General features: G+C 45.2%; 1 protein-coding gene across 2 annotated transcripts in view; it reads right to left on the reverse strand.

Annotated features, from left to right (window-relative positions):
- The window catches only part of TTC39B (tetratricopeptide repeat domain 39B), a 153,981-nt gene extending 132,602 nt beyond the window's left edge, over positions 1-21,379 (reverse strand). For both annotated transcript variants that reach the window (XM_042243465.2, XM_060409504.1), the window contains exon 1: positions 21,224-21,379. Coding sequence is in view for 1 of the 2 variants with exons in the window: in XM_060409504.1 (XP_060265487.1) it covers positions 21,224-21,265 (42 nt within the window). In the remaining variant the exon portion in view is untranslated. The remainder of the gene's footprint in view (positions 1-21,223) is intronic.
- Between the last annotated feature and the right edge of the window lie 262 nt (positions 21,380-21,641).

Raw genomic sequence — 21,641 nt, forward strand, 5'->3', positions numbered from 1 at the left:
TTTCAAAGTTAAGAAGCTGAGAAACATCTGGAAACAACAGAACAATTCACAGCAGTCAATGGAGTTTTAATGCATACAAGAGAAATTTAAGGAACTGCAGTACAATTTACAGAGACAAGAGTTCCTGAGAGTCTGATTTATGACTGTAGAGGAAGTAAGTTGTTTCTGGGTTAGAATTAGGTTACACCCATTGAGATATATCCATACAGGATCCAAAAGGCTGAGGTCATCTTCCTGCCCCTTTCTGATTTTTTTCTGCTGTCAAGCAAGTGTAAGAAACAGAAGTTGTTTCGACAGCAGTGCTCAGCTTCCTTTCTCTGCCGTGGAGCATATAATAGAGGGAGCAGAGGTGTCTCCATTCTGGCTTCCTGATCCCTGAACTGCCCTGTGTTTGGGAACTTAGCTGTAGAATCATCAGCCACAGAATACCAGCACCTCCCCTAATGAGTCAGTTCTGCATGGTGCTGAGAGCCTTTCACAAAGGTTCAGCCTAGAACCTAGAACTATAGCTCCAGCCCCTTCGTGCATTTTTAAAACATCTGTCTTACATAAACTCGTACACTCTTTCTTACGTAAACTACCTACAGCAGCTTCTGCTTCCTGCACTGAAACCTGATACAGTGAGAAGGATGACAGAGAAGAAAATAAGCAAACAAGATAATGCAGACGGTGATCACACCTATGAGGAAATACACAGGATGTGTAATAGAGGAAAGAGAAAGACTGCTTGGAATATGAAACCCAAGGAAAGCAGCATTTGGAACTTGATCTTTAAAGTGAGGATGGAAAGTTGAGAAGGAGGTGGTCATGTGAAGAACTGGTGCAGTCTGCCAGGCTGGAGAAATCCCTAACGCAAGAGCACTACGGTAGGAAAAAACTGAGCATGTTCAAGAAATCTAATGGAAGCTCTGGTGGCTAGAGCAGAGGAACAAAGTGGAGACGGGCAGGAGATGAGCCGTAGCAGGAAAGCAAAAGAAAAGAAGTGTCTGTTTGATCCTAAATAAACAGTCTGCAGCACAGGAGCAGTGTGATTATCATTTGTAAAGGAGCACTTAGATTGCAGAATGAGGGTGGACTGCAGGAGTGAAACAGTTTGGGTGTCCTTTCGAGGGCTCCAAAGAGCTCCGGTACCATAGTTCTTTATGTCTCAGCGCAGAAAAGAATTTAGCGAGAGGCAAGTGATAGACAAGAAGTGATTTACTAGAATAGGACGCCTGCGCTATTTACAAGCAGGTGGGTGAGAGGCCCCTAGAACTTACTGGACTACGGCTTTATAATCAAAGGAAAAGTGGGGAGGGGAAGAACTTCTCTGTCTTTCTTGAACAGACATCCATCTTCCATTATCAGCTCCTCTTCCAGGTTGAGCAGGAGAGTTTTCTTGTTTCCACATGCTCAAGCTAGGTTCACGAAGTATCTTTTTTTATGTCTGCACAGAGTATATTTTAAGATCATTAACTTAATTGAGCTCACTGAGCAGGATGTAGGCCTCATGCCATCACTATTTTATGGTTTGGGGGCAAGTCTTATGTTTCTGTTACATGGTTTCACTGCTTAGCAAGCCTGCTTGGTTTTGGGGTTAAAAAACCCTGTTCTCGTGAATAAACAATTTACAGGAGTCTCCCCTGTTTTTTCTACCAGTGGGATTAACCATTTAATTAACCCCTAATGGGATTAACTATTTAATCACCTACTTTGTCCCTTTACTCTGTCAGAAGACAGGGAGGAAGTGGGGAGACCAGTAAGGATATTCTCCCAGATATGCAGGGTGAGAAGATGGTGGTGTGGCCTGGGCACACAGTGGTGATGGAAAGGAGCCATGTTTGGGGGGTATTACTAGATTCAACAGGACTAGCTGATGACAGAGACTGGGGGTGGGAGGTGTAAAAGAAGTGTAAATTGCGGAAAACAGGAAGAGAAAATAAGGCACAGGAAGGTTGAGTAATGCTATTTTAAATTGCTCCCCCAAAGTCTTGTGTATTATAGAAAGGGTGCTTGTCACTAAATTGCCACACTGAAATGGAATGCTTTTCAGTCTTTAACAAAGAGATAGGAGTTCATTTTAGCATGTCACATGTCCCTCAGTTTAACCTAAGCTAGTCATGTGTAACCTGCTCCCTGAGGCACGCAGACTTAGAAGTTCTATTATACATCAAAACGGTTGACTCTTATCTAAGTTAAAATGTAATCTCCTTCACCATAAACTAAAAAGGGAAGTAAAAGCAAGCAAGTCTTTAGAAGGAAAAAAAAGATTCTAAGCTAGTAGCTTTACTTTTAAAATTTTCAGTGTAGTTAGCAATACTGATAGACTTGTGGATGCTCACACTTTATAAAATCATCTCTTATAAAGTCATTTCTACTATTTATGAAGTCAGAGTAGATTTGTTTGATGAGAAAGAAAATCTCAATGTTTTCTATTTTGAAAAGTTGGGAGAAGCCATCTATGCACACATGCTAATATTACTAACTAAGCAAATGGTTAGAAATGTGAACACTTCAGGTTTCTAACAGCATTAAGTGTGTGAAAAAATTATATTCATCCTCATTTTCTGAACATTCCCTATTTAGCCCTACCAGATTAAATGTGTCATTTCACTCTGTCCAACTCTAGGAATGAAGAAACTATGGCTCCAAGTGCCTTGCCCCAGCTGTCTGCAAGGACATTTACCATTCTTTGTATTTTTATTTTATTTTATTTTATTTTATTTATTTTTGGCTGCACTGGGTTTTCTTTGCTGCGTGGGCTTTTCTTTAGTTGCGGCAAGCAGGGGCTACTCTCTAGTTATGGTGGGTGGGCTGCTCATTGTGGTGGATTCTCTTGCTGCAGAGGCTTGCCTGATAGCGCAGTTGGTAAAGAATCTGCCTGCAATGCAGGAGACCCCAGCTCAACTCCTGGGTTGGGAAGATCCGCTGGGGAAAGGATAGGCTACCCACTTCAGTACTCTTGGGCCTCCCTTGTGGCTCAGCTGGTAAAGAATCCACCCGCAGTGCGGGAGACCTGGGTTCAATCCCTGGGTTGGAAAGATGCCCTGGAGAAGGGAAAGGCTACCCACTCCAGTATGCTGGCCTGGAGAATTCCCTGGACTGTATAGTCCTTAGGGTCGCAAAGAGTTGGATACAACTGAGGGACTTTCACTTTCACTTTTTCTCATGGCAGAGTGCAGGCTCTAGACCGTGCGCTTCAGTAGTTGTAGCTTCCGGGCTCTATAGCACAGACTCAATAGTTGTGGCATACGGGCTTAGCTCCTCTGCACAGCATGTGGGGTCTTCCCAGACCAAGGATCGCACCCATGTCTCCTGCATTGAGAGGTAGATTCTTAACCACTGAGCTATCAGAGAAGCCCCTGATTGCAATTTTTAAAATGAAAACAAAAACAAAACCTTCTCTTCCAAAACCAGATCTGAAAATTCATACCAGCAAATGAATATGGAATATCAAGGTGTTCAAATATGACTAGCTGAAATATTTTATACAGTCTTTCTAGAATTTTTTTCTGCTCTGTAAAATTCCAGCCATTCTTATGTATGATAAAAAGCAAAATCCACACACAGTTGCATTTCAAATGAATGACTGCAACTAAGCATTTATAGTATGGCAGGCTCTGGATGAGTTGTCAAAGTTGCTAGTAACAACTCTTCTGAGGTGGCCATTAGAATCCCCCATTGACTGATACGGAAACTCAAGCTCACAAAGAGATTAAATAACTTGCCCAAGGTCACAGTGCCTGCAAGCGACAGCACCCAACCTAAATCCACTAACCTGCAAGTCCATCCATGTTCTTTCCTCTCTCTCACATGCCTTCCTAAAAAATCTGAAACTCAGGGGTGCCTGAAAAGAGGCAGATTTCATTTGAGACTTCTACTAAGGTAACAATTCCTTTTATTTAACTGCTAATAGTTTAGAAATGCAAATGCATGTTTGTCCTTGTAGCAGCAAGCTAAACATGTTGGATAAGTAGCCTCTGCCTTAGCGAATAAACTAGAAAATCAGGGAAAGCCATCATCTCTATATACCACACATCTTCTGCTGTATTGCAAACGAGACAAAATTACTCATTTGGACAAGGGTAATTCACTCAGCCCTGGAGCCCGTCTTCTGATGATGTCAGAGTGTGGGAGGCATGTAAGCGCTGACCCGAATGCACTCTGCTCTGCAGTCTTGCTTTTGGATGCCTCACACCAGCAAATGAATATGGACAAATATGCTTTGTCCTTGTCACATACGACGGTTGCTCTTTACTTCTACCTGGGAAATTCTGTTTTATCCTGATGCTTTCTAATTCTTCAATTAATTTAAAGGTGAAAAACATATTGAGGGGAGAACAGATGGGCACAAGGAATGTTTCTGGGATCAGGAAAATAATCTTAATTGGATTGTGATAGCTGCACAATTCTGTAAATTTATTAAAGATCTTTGAACTGTATACTTTAAAAGGACTGAATGAATGGCATGTAAATTACACCTCAATAAAACTCCTTTTTTTAAAAAAAAAGAATATTGAGATAATGCTAATAGATTATGGAGGTAAATTTTCCTTTCTTGACAGGCTAAAGATACCATGTTGTTAGAAAGCACTGAAGGGAGTCCCTTTGCTGCTTTCTGTGGGTGGAAAGTTCCATTCTTTCCTTCCAGGACATCAAGGCTCCTACATCCTACACCCTGCTGGCTGTCATAGCATGTATGGCCAAAGAGGAATATTTCTCCTTGGAAGCAGCCAGGAATGCTAAATAGTCATTGAACACCTGTAGGGGACTGGAGGAGGGCATGGCAATCTACTCCAGTATTCTTGCCTGGAGAATCTCATGGACAGAGGAGCCTGGCCAGCTACAGTCCATAAACTCACAAAGACTGAAGCAACTGAGCATGCGTGTACCTGGAGGGGAGGGAAAAAGGGAATGTCTGGAAAGGCTGGAGGAGAAATGGTACCTGAAGGAGGTCTTCAGTGATGAACAGGAATCGGCCGGGTGAGGGAATGAACAGTGGATGAAAATGCTGAGAAGTGAGGAAAGCAGATGGAGCCTGGAAGGGGAGTTATAAGCATTTCAACACGGCTGATGTTCAAGGTCCTATAGGAGGGCAAACTCCTGGGAACCGCTCCAGACCTACTGAAGAAGAATGGCTTATGGTGGGACCTGGGATCATGCATCTTAAAAAGCCACCTACTCCCCTCACCAGGTTCCCTATGTACCCTAAAGTATGAGAACCACTGAGTCAGGTCTTAATACATCATGCTAAAATAAGATCATGGCATTCAGTCCCATCCCTTCAGGGCAGATAAATGAGGAAAAAAATGGAAACAGTGGCAGATTTTATTTTCTTGGGCTCCAAAATAACTGCAGACAGTGATTGAACCTATTAAATTAAAAGACACTCCTCCTTGGAAGAAAAGCTACAATAAACCTCGACAGCATATTAAAAAGCAGTGACATCACTTTGCCGAGAAAGGTGTGTATAGACAAAGTTATGATTTTTTCAGTGGTCGTGTATGGATGTAACAGCTGAACCATAAAGAAGGCTAAGTGCCGAAGAACTGATGCTTTCAAACTGTGGTGTTGGAAAAGACTATTGAAAGTCCCCTGGACTGCAAGGAGATCAAACTACTCAATTCTAAAGGAATTAACCCTAAATTCCTTGGAAAGACTGATGCTGAAGCTGAAACTCCAATACTTAGGTCACCCGATGCGAAGAACTGACTCATTAGAAAAGACACTGATGCTGGGAAAGACTAAAGGCAGGAGCAGAAGGGGATGACAGAGGATGAGATGGTTGGATGGCATCACCAACTCAATGGACATGAGTTTGAGCAAACTCAAGGAGACAGTGAAGGACAGGGAAGCTTGGTGTGCTACAGTCCGGGGAGTTGCAAAGAGTCGGACATGACTATCTGACTAAACAACATCATGCTAAGGTGTTTGCATAATACCTCAAAAGTAAGGAGATGCTGTGGACAGATTTTAAGCAGCAAGGTGAAGATGGATTTGAGCTTCAGAAAGAGCATGGTACATAGCTTTGGAGGCAGAGCAAGAACCCTAGCACACCCTCAAGGACCTAGGAGTACACACATATTGCCACCTCCTTTACCTTTTAACCTCTTAGACTAAGTGCATGCTATGTTGCTTCATTCAAGTCTGACTCTTTCTGCCCCTAAGGACTAGCCCACCAGGCTCCTCTGTCCATGAGATTCTCCAGACAAGAATACTAACGTGGGTTGTTATGATCTCCTCCAGGGACTGAACCCATGACCCAGAGACTGAAACCATGTCTCCTGTGTCTTCAGCACTGCAGATAGATTCTTTACTGTTGAGCCACCTGGGAAGCCCCTTAGACTAAGTAGTCAAACACAGATGTACCTCTTACAGGCCATAGTCTCCTATTAATATTTAGGTGCTTTATGAGCTTATGAAAATATCATAAGAATTTTATGATATTCACTAACATGAAGGATGGAGAAGGCAATGGCACCCCACTCCAGTACTCTTGCCTGGAAAATTCCATGGATGGAGGAGCCTGGTAGGCTGCAGTCCATGGGGTCACGAAGAGTCGGACACGACTGAGTGACTTCACTTTCACTTTTCACGTTCATGCATTGGAGAAGGAAATGGCAACCCACTCCAGTGTTCTTGCCTGGAGAATCCCATGGATGGGGGAGCCTCGTGGGCTGCTGTCTATGGGGTCACACAGAGTCGGACACGACTGAAGCGACTTAGCAGCAGCAGCAGCAACATGAAGGAGGGGACCATCCTGCATAGCCTCACATTTGGACAAACTAGAAGTTACCACATATATCATTTGGGTGTCAGGGGGCAAGTGTCATTTTCAGAATATTATGGACATGGCCAAGTGTCTTGCTGACTAATACGAACACTGTTCTGCTGAAACAGATGGCCCATTGAGCCCATGTTTGTGCTCTCTTTGGTTTGGTTTCCCCTCTCCACTCAGGGAGGGAGAGGTGTGAGTACTATAAACTAGCAGAAGTAACCTCGCCGGAATCCTGAGATTAGCCTACGTAGGAATCCAGCTGGAAGAGCAGTCTTATAGGTCTCTGCATGGGCCTATCTTTATACAAGGTCAGTTCTTTATTGGGTTGAGAAATCTTTGTCAAGTATCCACAACATGCAGATACTTAATAATAATCATGATGAGGGCTGACATTTGCACTCCAAATGCTAAGTATTTCATAGGGCATTAATCCCCACAATAACCCTGTAAAGCAGGTTCTATTATCCCCATTTGACTGATGAAGAAACTGAAGCTTAAAGAGATTAATTCATCCAAGGCTGTACATGAAGGAGCAGGGATTCCAACCCATGTCCGTCTGACTCCAGAACTTGTGTCATAGCACTTCAAGGGATGCATCAAAACAGTTTGAGTTTCCCAGTTTTTGATGCCTATATGAGTATTCGGAGAAGGTGATGGCACCCCACTCCAGTACTCTTGCCTGGAAAATCCCATGGACGGAGGAGCATGATAGGCTGTAGTTCATGGTGTCGTGGAGAGTTGGACACAACTGAGTGACTTCACTTTCATTTTTCACGTTCATGCATTGGAGAAGGAAATGGCAACCCACTCCAGTGTTCTTGCCTGGAGAACCCCAGGGACGGGAGAGCCTGGTGGGCTGCCATCTATGGGGTTGCAGGAAACAAGCAAATTTAACTCATAAAGCTTACGATACTTTATAAACAAATTCACATACAGTCCTAGAAACCACATAGTACAGGGGTCAGCAAACTGTCTCCACAAAGCATCTCTAAGTATTTAGGCCACGTAAGTCAAACAGTCCATGTCCCAACTACTAACTCTGACATTGTGTGAAAACAGCCCCAGGTAACACCTAAAAAGACGGGCAGGTCTGTGTTCCAATAAAACTTTATTTATAAGAACAAGCAGGAAGAAGGCTACATTTGTCCTTGCAGCAAAGTTTGCCACGCCCTGACCTAGTGGAAAGGGCACTGAATCCAGAAACACTTGGCTCCTGACCCTGACTCCATGCCTAAGACAGCTGGGTCTCCTTGGGTTGGTTACTGCCTGTCTGTGTCTAGGCTGTGTACTTCTGCAGAAGTTTCTCCCCTATGGACTGTAAAAATGAGGTAAAATTATATTTAAATACACTAAAGCAGATTCCCCATCAAACCCATAAATAATAAACAGTGGCAGCAATACTTTAAGGTAAAGCAGAAGGGAAAAGACAACTAACACACTAAGGGTGCTACTATCAGCCCTGAATATTCATTAGAAGGACTGATGGTGAAGCTGAAGCTACAATACCTGGGCCACCTAATGCAAAGAGCCAACTCATTAGAAAGGACCCTGATGCTGGGAAAGATTCAGGGCAGGAGGAGAAGGGGTCGACAGAGGACAAGATCATTAGATAGCATCACTGACTCAATGCACATGAGTTTGAGCAAGCTCTGGGAGATGGTGAAGGACAGGGAAGCCTGGCGTGCTGCAGTCCACGGGGTCGCAAAGAGTCAGACAGGACTGAGTGACTGAACAAAAATGTGCCAGGTGCTTTATAAAGCAGATTCTTATTTCAACCTGGGTCAGCCTTATGGGGCAGGTATCATTATTCTTGTTTTATAAATGAAAAGCATTAGACAAATTAAATAACATGTCCAAGGTCACACAGCAAATGGCACGAGAAGCCTAGATGGGAACCCAAGACAGGAGCAGCTGGAGCAGCTATTCTTGAGCCAAGAGCCGGGCTGACGATTTTGCAAAGAAAATGGCATCTGAGTGCTTCTGGAAGGGGGTCGTGGAGTCAGGCCTCACTCCCCTCTCTTCAGGACTCTCCCACTCTGTCATCTACGTTGTCCGCCTCCTCTCAAAAATATCCTACCCCATTTGGCCTGAGAAAAATAGTGAGACTCTGAGGTTTGTTGCCTTTAGTTCTGAGTGGAAAGACTGTGACTCATGCTTGGAAAAAAGACTAGGAAGCCCAGAACTCTGGGCCAAAGCCATCTATAGAAGCGGAGCGAGAGAAAAGGAGGCCAGAAGACACCCTCAGAGAAACCAGGACTGGTCCTGCCGACCGCACCAGAGTTGTGGGTCCAGGTAGCTGTGCGTCCGAGCACTTAGCTGAAGGTAAGAATCCGTGTGACAAAACACAGTCTATGGAGTTACTAGAACACGCCTGACTGTCTGCCTCCTCAACCAGTGCAGCTCAGTTTACAGTCATCAGCTTAAAACTAAGTACTTTGGAAATGGGGCCAGGAAATAAGAAGATGAAACCAAGAAATGGAATCATCATTGCTTCTTCTATTAAAAAAAAAAAGTAAAAGATACACATTTCCCAACTGTGGCAGGATACATGTGTCAAACAAGAAAACTGGAGGGAAAAAAACTCCTTAGCTGAGCATTCAAGGCGTATCTGAATCTGCACACACACAGCACTGCCTTCCTGCCTCTCACACTCTTTGCTTCAACCTCCACCAAGCTCCTCCCATGCTCAAGCATGCTCCCCACTGCTCCCTCTGCCTGAAGGAATCAAGCAGTGACTGGCTGCATGGCTGCCTGCTAAAACTCCGCCCCTCAAACTCCAGATCAAATGTCATCTTCTAGACGATAAATGTCAGAGCTGAGAACTTCAGAAACAGATCATCAATGTCAACTGCTCCAGATTACACAAGAGGAAACCAAGGCCCAAAGTGGTTCAGTCACACAGCTGGGCAGTAAAGATGAGGTTTGGAAACCAAGTCAGCTGACTTGGGGGTGGGGGTAGGGAGATGTGTCACCACCATCCTCTAGGTGACTGACTACCCCAGGAAAGCTCTCTTTTCCTCCTTCTCCCAGAGTACCAGGTGCCAACACATGCTCTCCAAACTCTCCACTCCATTCCAGGTAACAGTGGATTTTGTGTCCATATTCCTCATTACCTGATCCAGAGAGGTCAAAATCATGTCTTACCCATTATGTTATCCCAGTACCTAGCCAGGCCTGCACAGGGTGGGCCTTCAAGGGACTGTAACACTCATTCAACAAAACAAAATACCAGAAACTCTCCTCCCTCCCCACCTCTGGTCCTGTCTCCCTCCAGGCAAGCCGCCTCCATGCTCTCCAGAGGAGCTACCTACAGCCCAAATCTCACCACACCTCTGCTCAGCTGAAACCCTTAAATGCACACCATGCACTACACAATATCCGTGATTTCTCATGAAACACCTACAGGAGCCCTTCCTATCCGTCCAACCTCATTTCCTGCCACCAGGAGAACCACAATCACTTCTTCACTTCCGCAAAATGCAAGTGTCAGTCGCTCAGTCATGTCCAACTCTTTGTGACCCCATGGACTCCCGCCAGGCTCCTCTGTCCATGCGATTCTCCCAGTAAGAACACTGGAATGGGTTGCCATTCCCTTCTCCAGGGCATCTTCCTGACCCGGGGAACAAACCCGGGTCTCTCGCATTGCAGGCGGATTCTTTACAGCCTGAGCCACCAGGGAAGCCCTTACTTCCGTACCTTATGTCTGCTATTCCCTCTCTCCAGGATGCACTTCAGTCTCTTCCCCATGCCTCATCCCTTGATCCTGCCAGATCCAGAATGTCTAAGAAATGGCCTCCTCGGGGATACCACCCCTGATTAACCATTCCCTCCCCTCACTCCAAATGAGATGCCCTCCTCCGTGCTCCCAAAGCACCCCAGCATTCCTCCTCTATAGTTCTCGGTAAAGAGAACTGCATCTATTTGTTCACACACCTGCCCCCACCTCTCACCACACATTACTGAGGACAGGAGCACCTGGCATAGACCCAATACATTGTTAGACTGAATATTTTTCTCCCTCACTAGTTACAACCAGACCCAACAAATATACACAGTGCATTATTTTACTAAAATATTTTACAACATACGTGCACAGATCTCAGAAAAAATAAAAATAAAAAAAAAGAGCTCTTACTACACATGCTCATCTTTCAATAATGAGCCAAAGATGCGTAACAGCATTATGATCTGCTAGGCAGTCGACACGTGAGGAGTCCCTTTGAGAGAGGTGTGGTGACCTAGCCAGTGTGGTCGACCAGCCAGAGTCGCTCTGGGTGTGTGACTGACCCCCACTAGGCACGGGGATAGAAAAAAAAGAGTTCTGACGTGGTTGGTGATCAAGGGGAGGTCTGACAAAGGGAAGCCCTACCGGGTCCTGGGTACTCATCTCCTGGCAAGTGAGCACACAGTAACTTCAGGAGACCCTCCTGAGCTGGCAGCTAGGGCCACTGAGACTGGGAGCCAGGGAGCTGTCAACAGATGGCCAGATGGAAACCAGGAGCCTCACAGAATTCACGGTATCCATTTCACACTGCGGATAATTACTAACAGCACCCGTGTGCAGGGAGCTAAGATGGGAGAGCAAACAGTGCACCCAAAGAAGGACTGACTCCTGCCAAAGAAGCACACCTGCACTGCTGGACTCAAGGGGGAGGGAGGAGATGTGGGGCAAAGGGGACAGGAGAGACAATGAGGGCAAGTGTCACCCTCGTTTCTCATCTGAGAAAGTGGCATTCCCAGGAATAGATGAGCTTTCAAATGACTCAAAATTGAACATGCCAGGAAAATTGCCTGTCTGTTCACTAGAGCTGACATCCAGGCTGACAATAAGCTGCTGCTATCTTCTCCCCTCTTACTCACCTGCAGGACCAATTTACAACCTCCCTTCCATAACCTTGCCCAATCCATTCACTCAGAAACAAATGGCCAAGCTCCCTCAATGAGGACAGTCACAGTGAGCCACGCAGGTGAGCTTATTGTGCCTGAGGTCCGCACCCTCCACACCCACTTGAAGGCTGAACCCTACCCTCTCTTCTTCTCGGATAACAGCACCTCCACCAGCCAGCAGTCATCGGTGACTGGCTCCTCCCTTCCCCGACTGTACTGCCTTTCAAATAGGCAATTCCTCCTCCCTCCAGTCGGGCCTCCTCTCTTCAACCCCATAACTTTTGCTCCACCCCAGTCATCACTTCCCACTTGGAACTGTAGCAACAGCCTCTTTGCCCTTCCACCACCTCCACAGACTGGCTGCAGCAACTTGACCAGATTTAGCTTCCTAAAGTAAGTGTATCACTCTTGCCTAGTTAAGAAACCCTCTGGGTCCTCGTTTTTTGCACGTCTTAGCCCTCCAAGGCTCTCCACACTCTGAGCACCCTGCTGACCCCAGGGTGTGCTCTCCTCCCTGCCCACGCCTGGGCCTCATCACACTTGCTCCACCCAGCACATCCTTCTAACCCAGTTCAGACAGCTAGATTCCTCCAGCTCCATTTTTCTTTCTCAAAATTGCCTCTCCTATTGGGGTCTCTTGTGTTTTCATACACATCTTGAAATTTTGTGTTCTACTTCTGCGAAACATGCAGATTTGATAGGAATCTGCAGGTTGCCTTAAGTAGTATGCTCATTTTAACAATATTGATTCTTCCAATCCAAGAACACAATATATATTTCTATCTGTTTGTGTCATCTTCCATTTTTTTCTTCAGGGTCTTACAGTTTTCAGAGTTTAAGTCTTTGCCTTCTTAGGTTAATTTATTCCTAGATAGTTTATTCTTTTTGATGCCATGGTAAATGGGATTGTTCCCTTTATATAGACATATCTGGTCCCATCACTTCATGGGAAATAGATGGGGAAACAGTGGAAACAGTATCAGACTTTATTTTGGGGGACTCCAAAATCACTGCAGATGGTGACTGCAGCCATGAAATTAAAAGACACTTACTCCTTGGAAGAAAAGTTATGACCAAACTAGATAGCATATTGAAAAGCAGAGACATTACTTTGCCAACAAAGGTCCATCTAGTCAAGGCTATGGTTTTTCCAGTAGTCATGTATGGATGTGAGAGTTGGACTGTGAAGAAAGCTGAGCGCTGAAGAATTGATGCTTTTGAACTGTGGTGTTGGAGAAGACTCTTGAGAGTCCCTTGGACTGCAAGGAGATCCAACCAGTCCATTCTAAAGGAGATCAGCCCTGGGATTTCTTTGGAAGGAATGATGCTAAAGCTGAAACTCCAGCACTTTGGCCACCTCATGCGAAGAGTTGACTCACTGGAAAAAGACTTTGATGCTGGGAGGGATTGGGGGCAGGAGAAGGGGACAACAGAGGATGAGATGGCTGGATGTCATCACTGACTTGTTGGACATGAGTCTGAGTGAACTCTGGGAGTTGGTGATAGACAGGGAGGCCTGGTGTGCTGCGATTCATGGGGTCGCAAAGAGTCGGACACGACTGAGCAACTGAACTGAACTGAAATGACTATACACAAAATAGATACTCAGCAAGGACCTCCTGTATAGCACAGGGAACTATAATCTTGCAATAACCTAAAATGGAAAAGAATCTAAAATATATGAATACATACATATATATATACAAATATACATATATGTGTATACATATAATGGAATAACTTTGCTGTACACCTGAAACTAACACAAATCAACAATACTTCAATAAAAAAAATTTTTTAAGACCCAGTTCAAATACCACCTCTTCTTTAAAGTCTTTGCGTGTGCGCTGTCACTTCAGTCATGTCCGACTCTTTATGACTGGACAGACTGTAGCTTGCTAAGCTCCTCTGTCCATGGGATTTCCCAGGCAAGGATACTGGAGTGGGTTGCCATGCCCTCCTCTAGGGGATCTTCCCAACCCAGGGATCAAACCCAGACATCAAACCCACGTCTCCTGCAGCTCCTGTATTGCAGGCGGATTCTTTACTGCTGAGCCACCTTTGCCAGCCCTTTGGCCACCTCATGCAAAGAGTTGACTCTGATGCTGGGAGGGATTGAGGGCAGGAGGAGAAGGGGTCGACCGAGGATGAGATGGCTGGATGGCATCACAGACTCAATGGACGTGAGTCTGAGTGAACTCTGGGAGACGGTGATGGACAGCGAGGCCTGGCGTGCTGCGATTCATGGGGTTGCAAAGAGTCGGACAGGAATGAACGACTGAACTGAACTGAACTGAAACGAAGGCAACCAACCATTCCTGTTTGCACCTGTTGTCCTGGAGTAATTACTGAAAGCACCATGTTGACTTTCCCAGGTCCCTGCTGTGGATGATAAACTATATGGCTCTCCTACGTAAAATCTGCACTGTGCTATGCTTAGTCACTGAGTCACATCCGACTCTTTGTGACCCTCATGGACTGTAGCCCAGCAGGCTCCCCTGTCCATGGGGATTCCCCAGGCAAGGATACTGGAGCTGGTTGCCATGCCCTCCTCCAAAGGATCTTCCCAACCCAGGGATCAAACCCAGATAGAAGCCAACTCAGGGATAGAACCCATCACAGGCAGATTCTTTACCATCTGAGCCAGCAGGAAGCCCACCTAAAATCTACCCTGACCCAAAGACAGCACTTGTTACTTGTCTCTTTTGCTACAGTGTGCGTTCCTCAAGAGCGATCAAGCCATCTTATCTCTGTGTGGACTCCCAGCATCTGAAGACTGCCTGCACCTGGGGAGGTGCTCAACAAACACAAACGGAATGAAAGAATGAATCTGGTCGGAAGAAAACTGCAGCAATCAGTTTTACCTAGACAGCATCTAAAATGCCACTAGGGAAATTTTCTAAATCACAACTAAACCAAAAATATCCTGGGCAAAAAAAGCAAGCCATGGAAGCATCCGTCACATAAACCATTTCTTTCCCTAATCCAGTGTTTCTCAACTTTTTTTCAATATTGTCCTCCTGCCTTGAAAGCCTTTTCAGACGTTTTTCTCCTAACCCACGAAATATTTCTGTACTTTATACATTAAAAAAAACAAGTATAAGGTTTACTCTTTATATTCAAGAATAGGTTCAGAATGACAATAAAAATGTTAAGTTACATTTTAAATTTTAAGGCTATTCACATTAAACTTTATAACTGTATTTACTGAGCAACTTTCAATGCAATTTTAATGTAAAATATGATATATCAGATTACATATAAAAATTACCAATTTCTATATAATAATAGCAATGTAACCAAATTTTTCAAGACTTTAAAAACTGGTCCTTTTCCAGCAAAGGTAAAACAATTGAAAAAAAATTCCTAAAAGTTATTTTTAATAAACTTAAATTTTGTTTTATCTGGGAAAATCATTTTTAACTTATCCAGCTGCTAAATATTCATTCAGATATCATCAATATTTTTTTCTTTTTGATACTTGACATAGTTATTGATAAGCTCAATAACTCTAATAAATAAGAAAATATACTTTTATTTAATTTTCAAATCCCAAATCACACACAGAACAGTAAGGGCCAAACATAAGCATTTACCATCCACAAGACAGCCAAAAGCAGCCCATACATATAAGGAGGTCACCAAGAGAGAGAGACTTAAGGATTAAGCTATTCATGGTCAGAAAGGTCTCCAGTGATAGCCATATATTTGCCATACGTTTGTAATAATGACCTTGCGTAGATTCTGCATATCTTCCATGAACTTGATGTCAAAGTTGCTTGTGTGATACACAAGAAAAACCAATGAGAGAAATTTAAATGTTAAAAAATAGTATTTTGGCCACCAAGGTTTGAAGGAATGTCTGGAACCACTGGAATGTCTAAGAAGTTTCTGTCTTCTTCCAGATCCAATTTTTGCTGCCTCTGAGGTTGCAAGCCCTAACCTCTTATGGTTCCCACATTTATCCTCCTAGCACCTAAAGATAAAAAAACAAAAACACCAGTTTACCTAAGAAAGCACCCATTCCACAGCTATCATAAGAGCCCCACTACTACCATCATCTCCTTGGGTAGGTACTTCAAAGGAAAAGGGATTCCCATGTTATCAGCATTTTCCCAAAAGAAGGAGCCTCCCTGCCTCTAATACTCAGAGCTCATGGCACCCCTTCATCTTCAGATGAGGAAACTTAAAAGAGCAATAAGAGGTTGAGAGACTAGGTTAGTCAAGGTCACTCTATCGTTACAGATAGAGACCTCGTAGTCTAGGTCCCTGCTGTATCTTCAAGCTAGCACCAGCTTGGCACATAACATAATCAGATGTTTGTACATTTAATGAATGAATGGCTATTGGGTAAATGAGTGACAGAGTTGAGAGCCCAGTTAACCTAATTCCTAACCTACTATTTTTCCAACTAAACCACCTGGTCCCCTTTTATTCCATCTGAATATCAAATAGTGACCTCAGTCAGTCAGTCAGCCAGTTCAGTCGCTCAGTCATGTCCTACTCTTTGCGACCCCATGAATCACAGCACGCCAGGCCTCCCTGTCTATCACCATCTCCCAGAGTTCACTCAAACTCACATCCATCGAGTCGGTGATGCCATCCAGCTATCTCATCCTTGGACTTCCCCTTCTCCTCCTGTCCCCAGTCCCTCCCAGCATCAGAGTCTTTTCCAATGAGTCAACTCTTTGCATGAGGTGGCCAAAGTACTGGAGTTTCAGCTTTAGCATCATTCCTTCCAAAGAACACCCAGGGCTGATCTCCTTTAGAATGGACGGGTTGGATCTCCTTGCAGTCCAAGGGACTCTCAAGAGTCTTCTCCAACACCACAGTTCAAAAGCATCAATTCTTCAGCTCTCAGCCATCTTCACAGTCCAACTCTCACATCCATACATGACTACTGAAAAAACCATAGCCTTGACTAGACGGACCTTTGTTGGCAAAGTAATGTCTCTGCTTTTCAATATGCTATCTAGGTTGGTCATAACTTTTCTTCCAAGGAGTAAGCGTCTTTTAATTTCATGGCTACAGTCACCATCTGCAGTGACTTTGGAGCCCAGAAAAATAAAGTCTGACACTGTTTCCACTGTTTCCCCATCTATTTCCCATGAAGTGATGGGACCAGATGCCATGATCTTAGTTTTCTGAGTGTTGAGCTTTAAGCCAACATTTTCACTATCCTCTTTCACTTTCATCAAGAGGCTTTTTTTTTTTTTTTTTTTTAAGAAAGTGACGTCTCTCAGTCGTGTCCAACTCTTTGCGACCCCATGGACTGTAGCTCACCAGGTTCCTCTGTCCATGGGATTTTCCAGGCAAGAATCCTGGAGTGGGTTGCCATTTCCTTCTCCTCATCAAGAGGCTTTATAGTTCCTCTTCACTTTCTGCCATAAAGGTGGTGTCATCTGCATATCTGAGGTTATTGATATTTCTCCCAGCAATCTTGATTCCAGCTTGTGCTTCTTCCAGACCAGCATTTCTCATGATGTACTCTGCATCTAAGTTAAATAACAGGGTGACAATATACAGCCTTGATGTACTCCTTTTCCTCTTTGGAACCAGTCTGTTGTTCCATGTCCAGTTCTAACTGTTGCTTCCTGACCTGCATACAGATTTCTCAAGAGGCAGGTCAGGTGGTCTGGTATTCCCATCTCTTTCAGAATCTTCCACAGTTTATTGTGATCCACACAGTCAAAGGCTTTGGCATAGTCAATAAAGCAGAAATAGATGTTTTTCTGGAACTCTCTTGCTCTTTCCATGATCCAGCAGATGTTGGCAATTTGATCTCTGGTTCCTCTGTCTTTTCTAAAACCAGCTTGAACATCTGGAAGTTCACCTTTCACATATTGCTGAAGCCTGGCTTGGAGAATTTTGAGCATTACTTTACTAGCGTGTGAGATGAGTGCAATTGTGCAGTAGTTTGAGCATTCTTTGGCATTGCCTTTCTTAGGAACTGGAATGAAAACTGACCTTTTCCAGTCCTGCGGCCACTGCTGAGTTTTCCAAATTTGCTGGCATATTGAGTGCAGCACTTTCACAGCATCATCTTTCAGGATTTGAAATAGCTCAACTGGAATGCCATAACCTCCACTAGCTTTGTTCATAGTGATGCTTTCTAAGGCCCACTTGACTTCACATTCCAGGACGTCTGGCTCTAGGTGAGTGATCACACCATCGTGACTATCTGGGTTGTGAAGATCTTTTTTGTACAGTTCTTCTATGTATTTTTGCCACCACTTCTTAATATCTTCTGCTTCTGTTAGGTCCATACCATTTCTGTCCTTTATCGAGTCCATCTTTGCATGAAATGTTCCCTTGGTATCTCTAATTTTCTTGAAGAGATCTCTAGTCTTTCCCATTCTGTTCTTTTCCTCTATTCCTTTGCATTGATTGCTGAGGAAGTCATTTTTATCTCTCCTTGCTATTCTTTGGAACTCTGCATTCAGATGTTTATATCTTTCCTTTTCTCCTTTGCTTTTCACTTCTCTTCTTCAGACAGCCATTTCTCTTTTTTGCATTTCTTTTCCATGGGGATGGTCTTGATTCCTGTCTCCTGTACAATGTCAGGAACCTCAGTCCATAGTTCATCAGGCACTCTATCTATCAGATCTAGGCCCTTAAATCTATTTCTCACTTCCACTGTATAATCATAAGGGATTTAGGTCATACCTGAATGGTCTAGTGGTCTTCCCTACTTTCTTCAATTTAAGTCTGAATTTGGCAATAAAGACCATCAAATCTAAATTAAGCGCTTGAGCTTTCCAGCTCTTTTAGTTTCATACATCCAGTAAGTTTAAGAGCAGGGTCTTGTGCACCTGTGATAAAGCACTTCAGCCCATTGAAAGTGAGGGACTTTCCACAAATAAGCTAAGGGTACCGGGTCTACAAGGCAACATTTCTTGCTTGCTTACCCTGCCTTGAGCTCTTTTCTAGAGTTCTTGTTCACATGCCACATCTCCCTACTCAAACTGAGAACCGTAGATAGTCAAAACTGCCTTCCGTTTCTAAGGCACCTGCCAAGTTTAAGTACAAAGCAAATGTTTGCAACATTTATTCTGGTGGAAGCGGGGCATCATGAGGAACAAAAGTAGATTTGGCATGAACAAAAGAATTCTGTTTGTACTTTGCTCATTTTCTCGAACCAGTATAGTACCTAACATGTAACAGGAGCTTAATAGTTGTGGGATTTTAAAAAATGAATAACAGATATGGCCAAAAGTGAATCATTATTAAGCTTTATCTTCAATTCTATAGTCATTCATTCACCCCACAAATACATATTACCAAGTATCTTGTGTGCTAGGCTCTCTGCTGCTTTGAAACCTAATTTCCCCCACAGGGTTAGAGCCATCTTCCCTAGCCAATGCCTGGCATTCGGTTCACCTTGCAGGCAGAGGGCACAGCTAGCGTAGCCCTATGTCTCAATACTTATCGTCCAAGCATTCTCTCCCAACAGTGCCCTGACCTAAACAATTACATCTAAGTGTTGCAAAACAAATAATCACAATTAAGGGTTGCAAAACTTTTTCATCAAGCCCAGGAATTTAAATTTTTAACTCCACATTTACTAGCTACTCCCAATCTTATTTCCTCAGGCATAACGCTGATTAAAATTGTTATACATAGAAAAGTGGCTGGAAACTAGGCTAGCACATCAGATTGAGACCACAGTGTAAAGAGCCTTGCATGCCAAGAACATACGTGTGTGTTAAGTTGCTTCCATCGTGTCCAAATCTTTGCAACCCTATGGACTGTAGCCTGCCAGGCTCCTCTGTCTGTGGGATTTTCCAGGCAAGAATACTGGAGTGGGTTGCCATGCCCTCCTCCAGGGGATCTTCCTGACCCAGGGATAGAAACCAGGTCTCCGGCACTGGCAGGTAGATTCTTTACCACTGAGCCACCGGGGGAAGCCCCATGCCAAGAACATGGATAGTTAATTTAATATACAGCTGTACTGTGCTAAGTCCCTTCAGTCCTATCCAACTCTTTGTGACCCCATGGACTGTAGCCCACCTGGCTCCTCTGTTCATGGGATTCTCCAAGCAACAGTACTGGAGTGGGTTGCCATGCCCTCCTCCAGGGGAATCTTCTCAACCCAGGTATTGAAACTGTGTCTCCTATGTTTCCTGCATTGGCAGGCAGGTTCTTTACCACTAGGGCCATACAGCAGAGAGTCATAAAAACCTTTAAGGGAAACAGTGAATGTATAGTCAGAGCACCAGGAAAGTGTTACGACCTTGATTACAGAAAAGATCTAAGACAGAAGGAATGAAAAAAAGCTGGCTCCAGGTCATACCAAAAAGACAGTCTAAAGCTACAAATAAAGAAAGGCTGTCATAGATGGAAATAGCAACGAATAAGCCATTTCATCCTTTGCTTTTATGTGTAATTTAAAAGTTTCAACAATAGATGCAGCCATGCAAACTCTAGTTCATTGATCGGTCGTTTGAAGTCCTCCTTGGAAGGCACAGTCTTGTAAGAAAGCTTCTGGACAGTCCGGCGTGCCCTCTTGTCGGCCAGTGGTGTAAAAGAGCTGGAGTTTGGGTTTTGTTTTGTTAAGGGCTACATTTAAAACACAGTATTAGTTGCCAGGCGTTTCTCGACATGGAAAAGATGGGCAGGAATCTTAGCCCGCCAACTCCAAGATCATCCACTATTGCATCATTTGAAATGAAGCCTCCTCAGGCAGCGACTTGTAAAATACAAGTCAGGTAAAATGGCAGCAGCTGCCGGCCGGCGGCTTCAACTTCAAGAGCGAGCAAGAGAGCGTGTCTCTGCGGAGCTGCCAACTGCGCACGGCAAGTCAATAAATCAACAGGTCCTGCGCGCGCGCCCGAGGGTGCTCAGACCCCGGCGCGCGAGCCACAGGAGGAAGTGGCTAATTATTTAAAGACAGTATAGAGACCGTAGTTGAAGGTCGGAGTCGGTTCTCCCCGCGCCTTCCCTCCGTCTACCAACCACTCTGGGAATCTGATGGTGAAACCACCAATTTCTGGGCTGCTGCTCCAGGCCCCTAGCCCTCCAACCCAAGGACAGCTCTGCCTTGCCCACTGGTGCAGACACCCCGAGGGCTCCTTCTGCTGGCCCCCTCCTCTCATCGACTGCAAGCCCTTCGATTCCGCCACCGAAAACTTCCATAGAAGGTGAGATTCCCAGATCAGGCGACGGTTCCACAAACTCCAAAGCGCCAGTGTCGGAACTTCAGGGTCAGACCCCATAAAGCCTAGGCGTCCCTAGTAAGGCTCAGAACTGTTCTATACTGCGGGTCCTACGCTCCGCGCGCTCGCACCCATCCACCAGCCGCCCGGACGCGGTGCCCTCGCTTCCTACGACCCTAGGCGTGATGCTTGGAACCTCAGCAGCGCCTCCAATCCGAGCGCCGTAGAGACCCTCCTCGCTCCAGCAGGGACGGACTTTCCAAGGTCGGGTGTCCCCACTTGCAACCCCCGTCTCCTCCTCCGGTCGGGAGACTGTAGGTTCCAGACAGGCAACCAAGGGGGCGGGGCCTTGGCCGTCCCTGCCGAGCTCGCTCATCCCTCCCGGGCTTCAGGGGTAGTGCCCACACTCCCCACCGGCCAGTACCTCGTCCACTTCCAACTCTGCTCCGTTGCCGACGAGCGCCATGTTCCTCCTCCGGCTGCCGCCGCCCAAAAACCAAACAGGGAGCTCAGAACCAACTCAGTTTCTCAGCCCTGGGCTCAGCCCAGCGCCAGCACGGGAGGAAGAGGGCGGCCCAGCGCTCCCGCCGGGTCCCGGGCGGGGCCAGCGCGCTGCAGAGCAAGTGCTTTCCCCGCCCCCGGCGCCTGCACATCCGCCGAGCATCCATTTCTCAAGCCGGCGCCGGGTGGCCCATTAGACATAAGCTCCGCCCCTTGCAGGCCTCGCCCCACCCTCTACGAGGCTCTGACTAGAGAAGCCAATCAGATTCTTGCAACGCATCTCCACCTCCAGGCAGCATCCACTTCGGATCTACTTGGGCGGGGTCACTCCGTGGGCGGAG

This window comes from Ovis aries, chromosome 2 (genome assembly GCF_016772045.2).
Source record: "Ovis aries strain OAR_USU_Benz2616 breed Rambouillet chromosome 2, ARS-UI_Ramb_v3.0, whole genome shotgun sequence".
Lineage (NCBI taxonomy): Eukaryota > Metazoa > Chordata > Mammalia > Artiodactyla > Bovidae > Ovis > Ovis aries.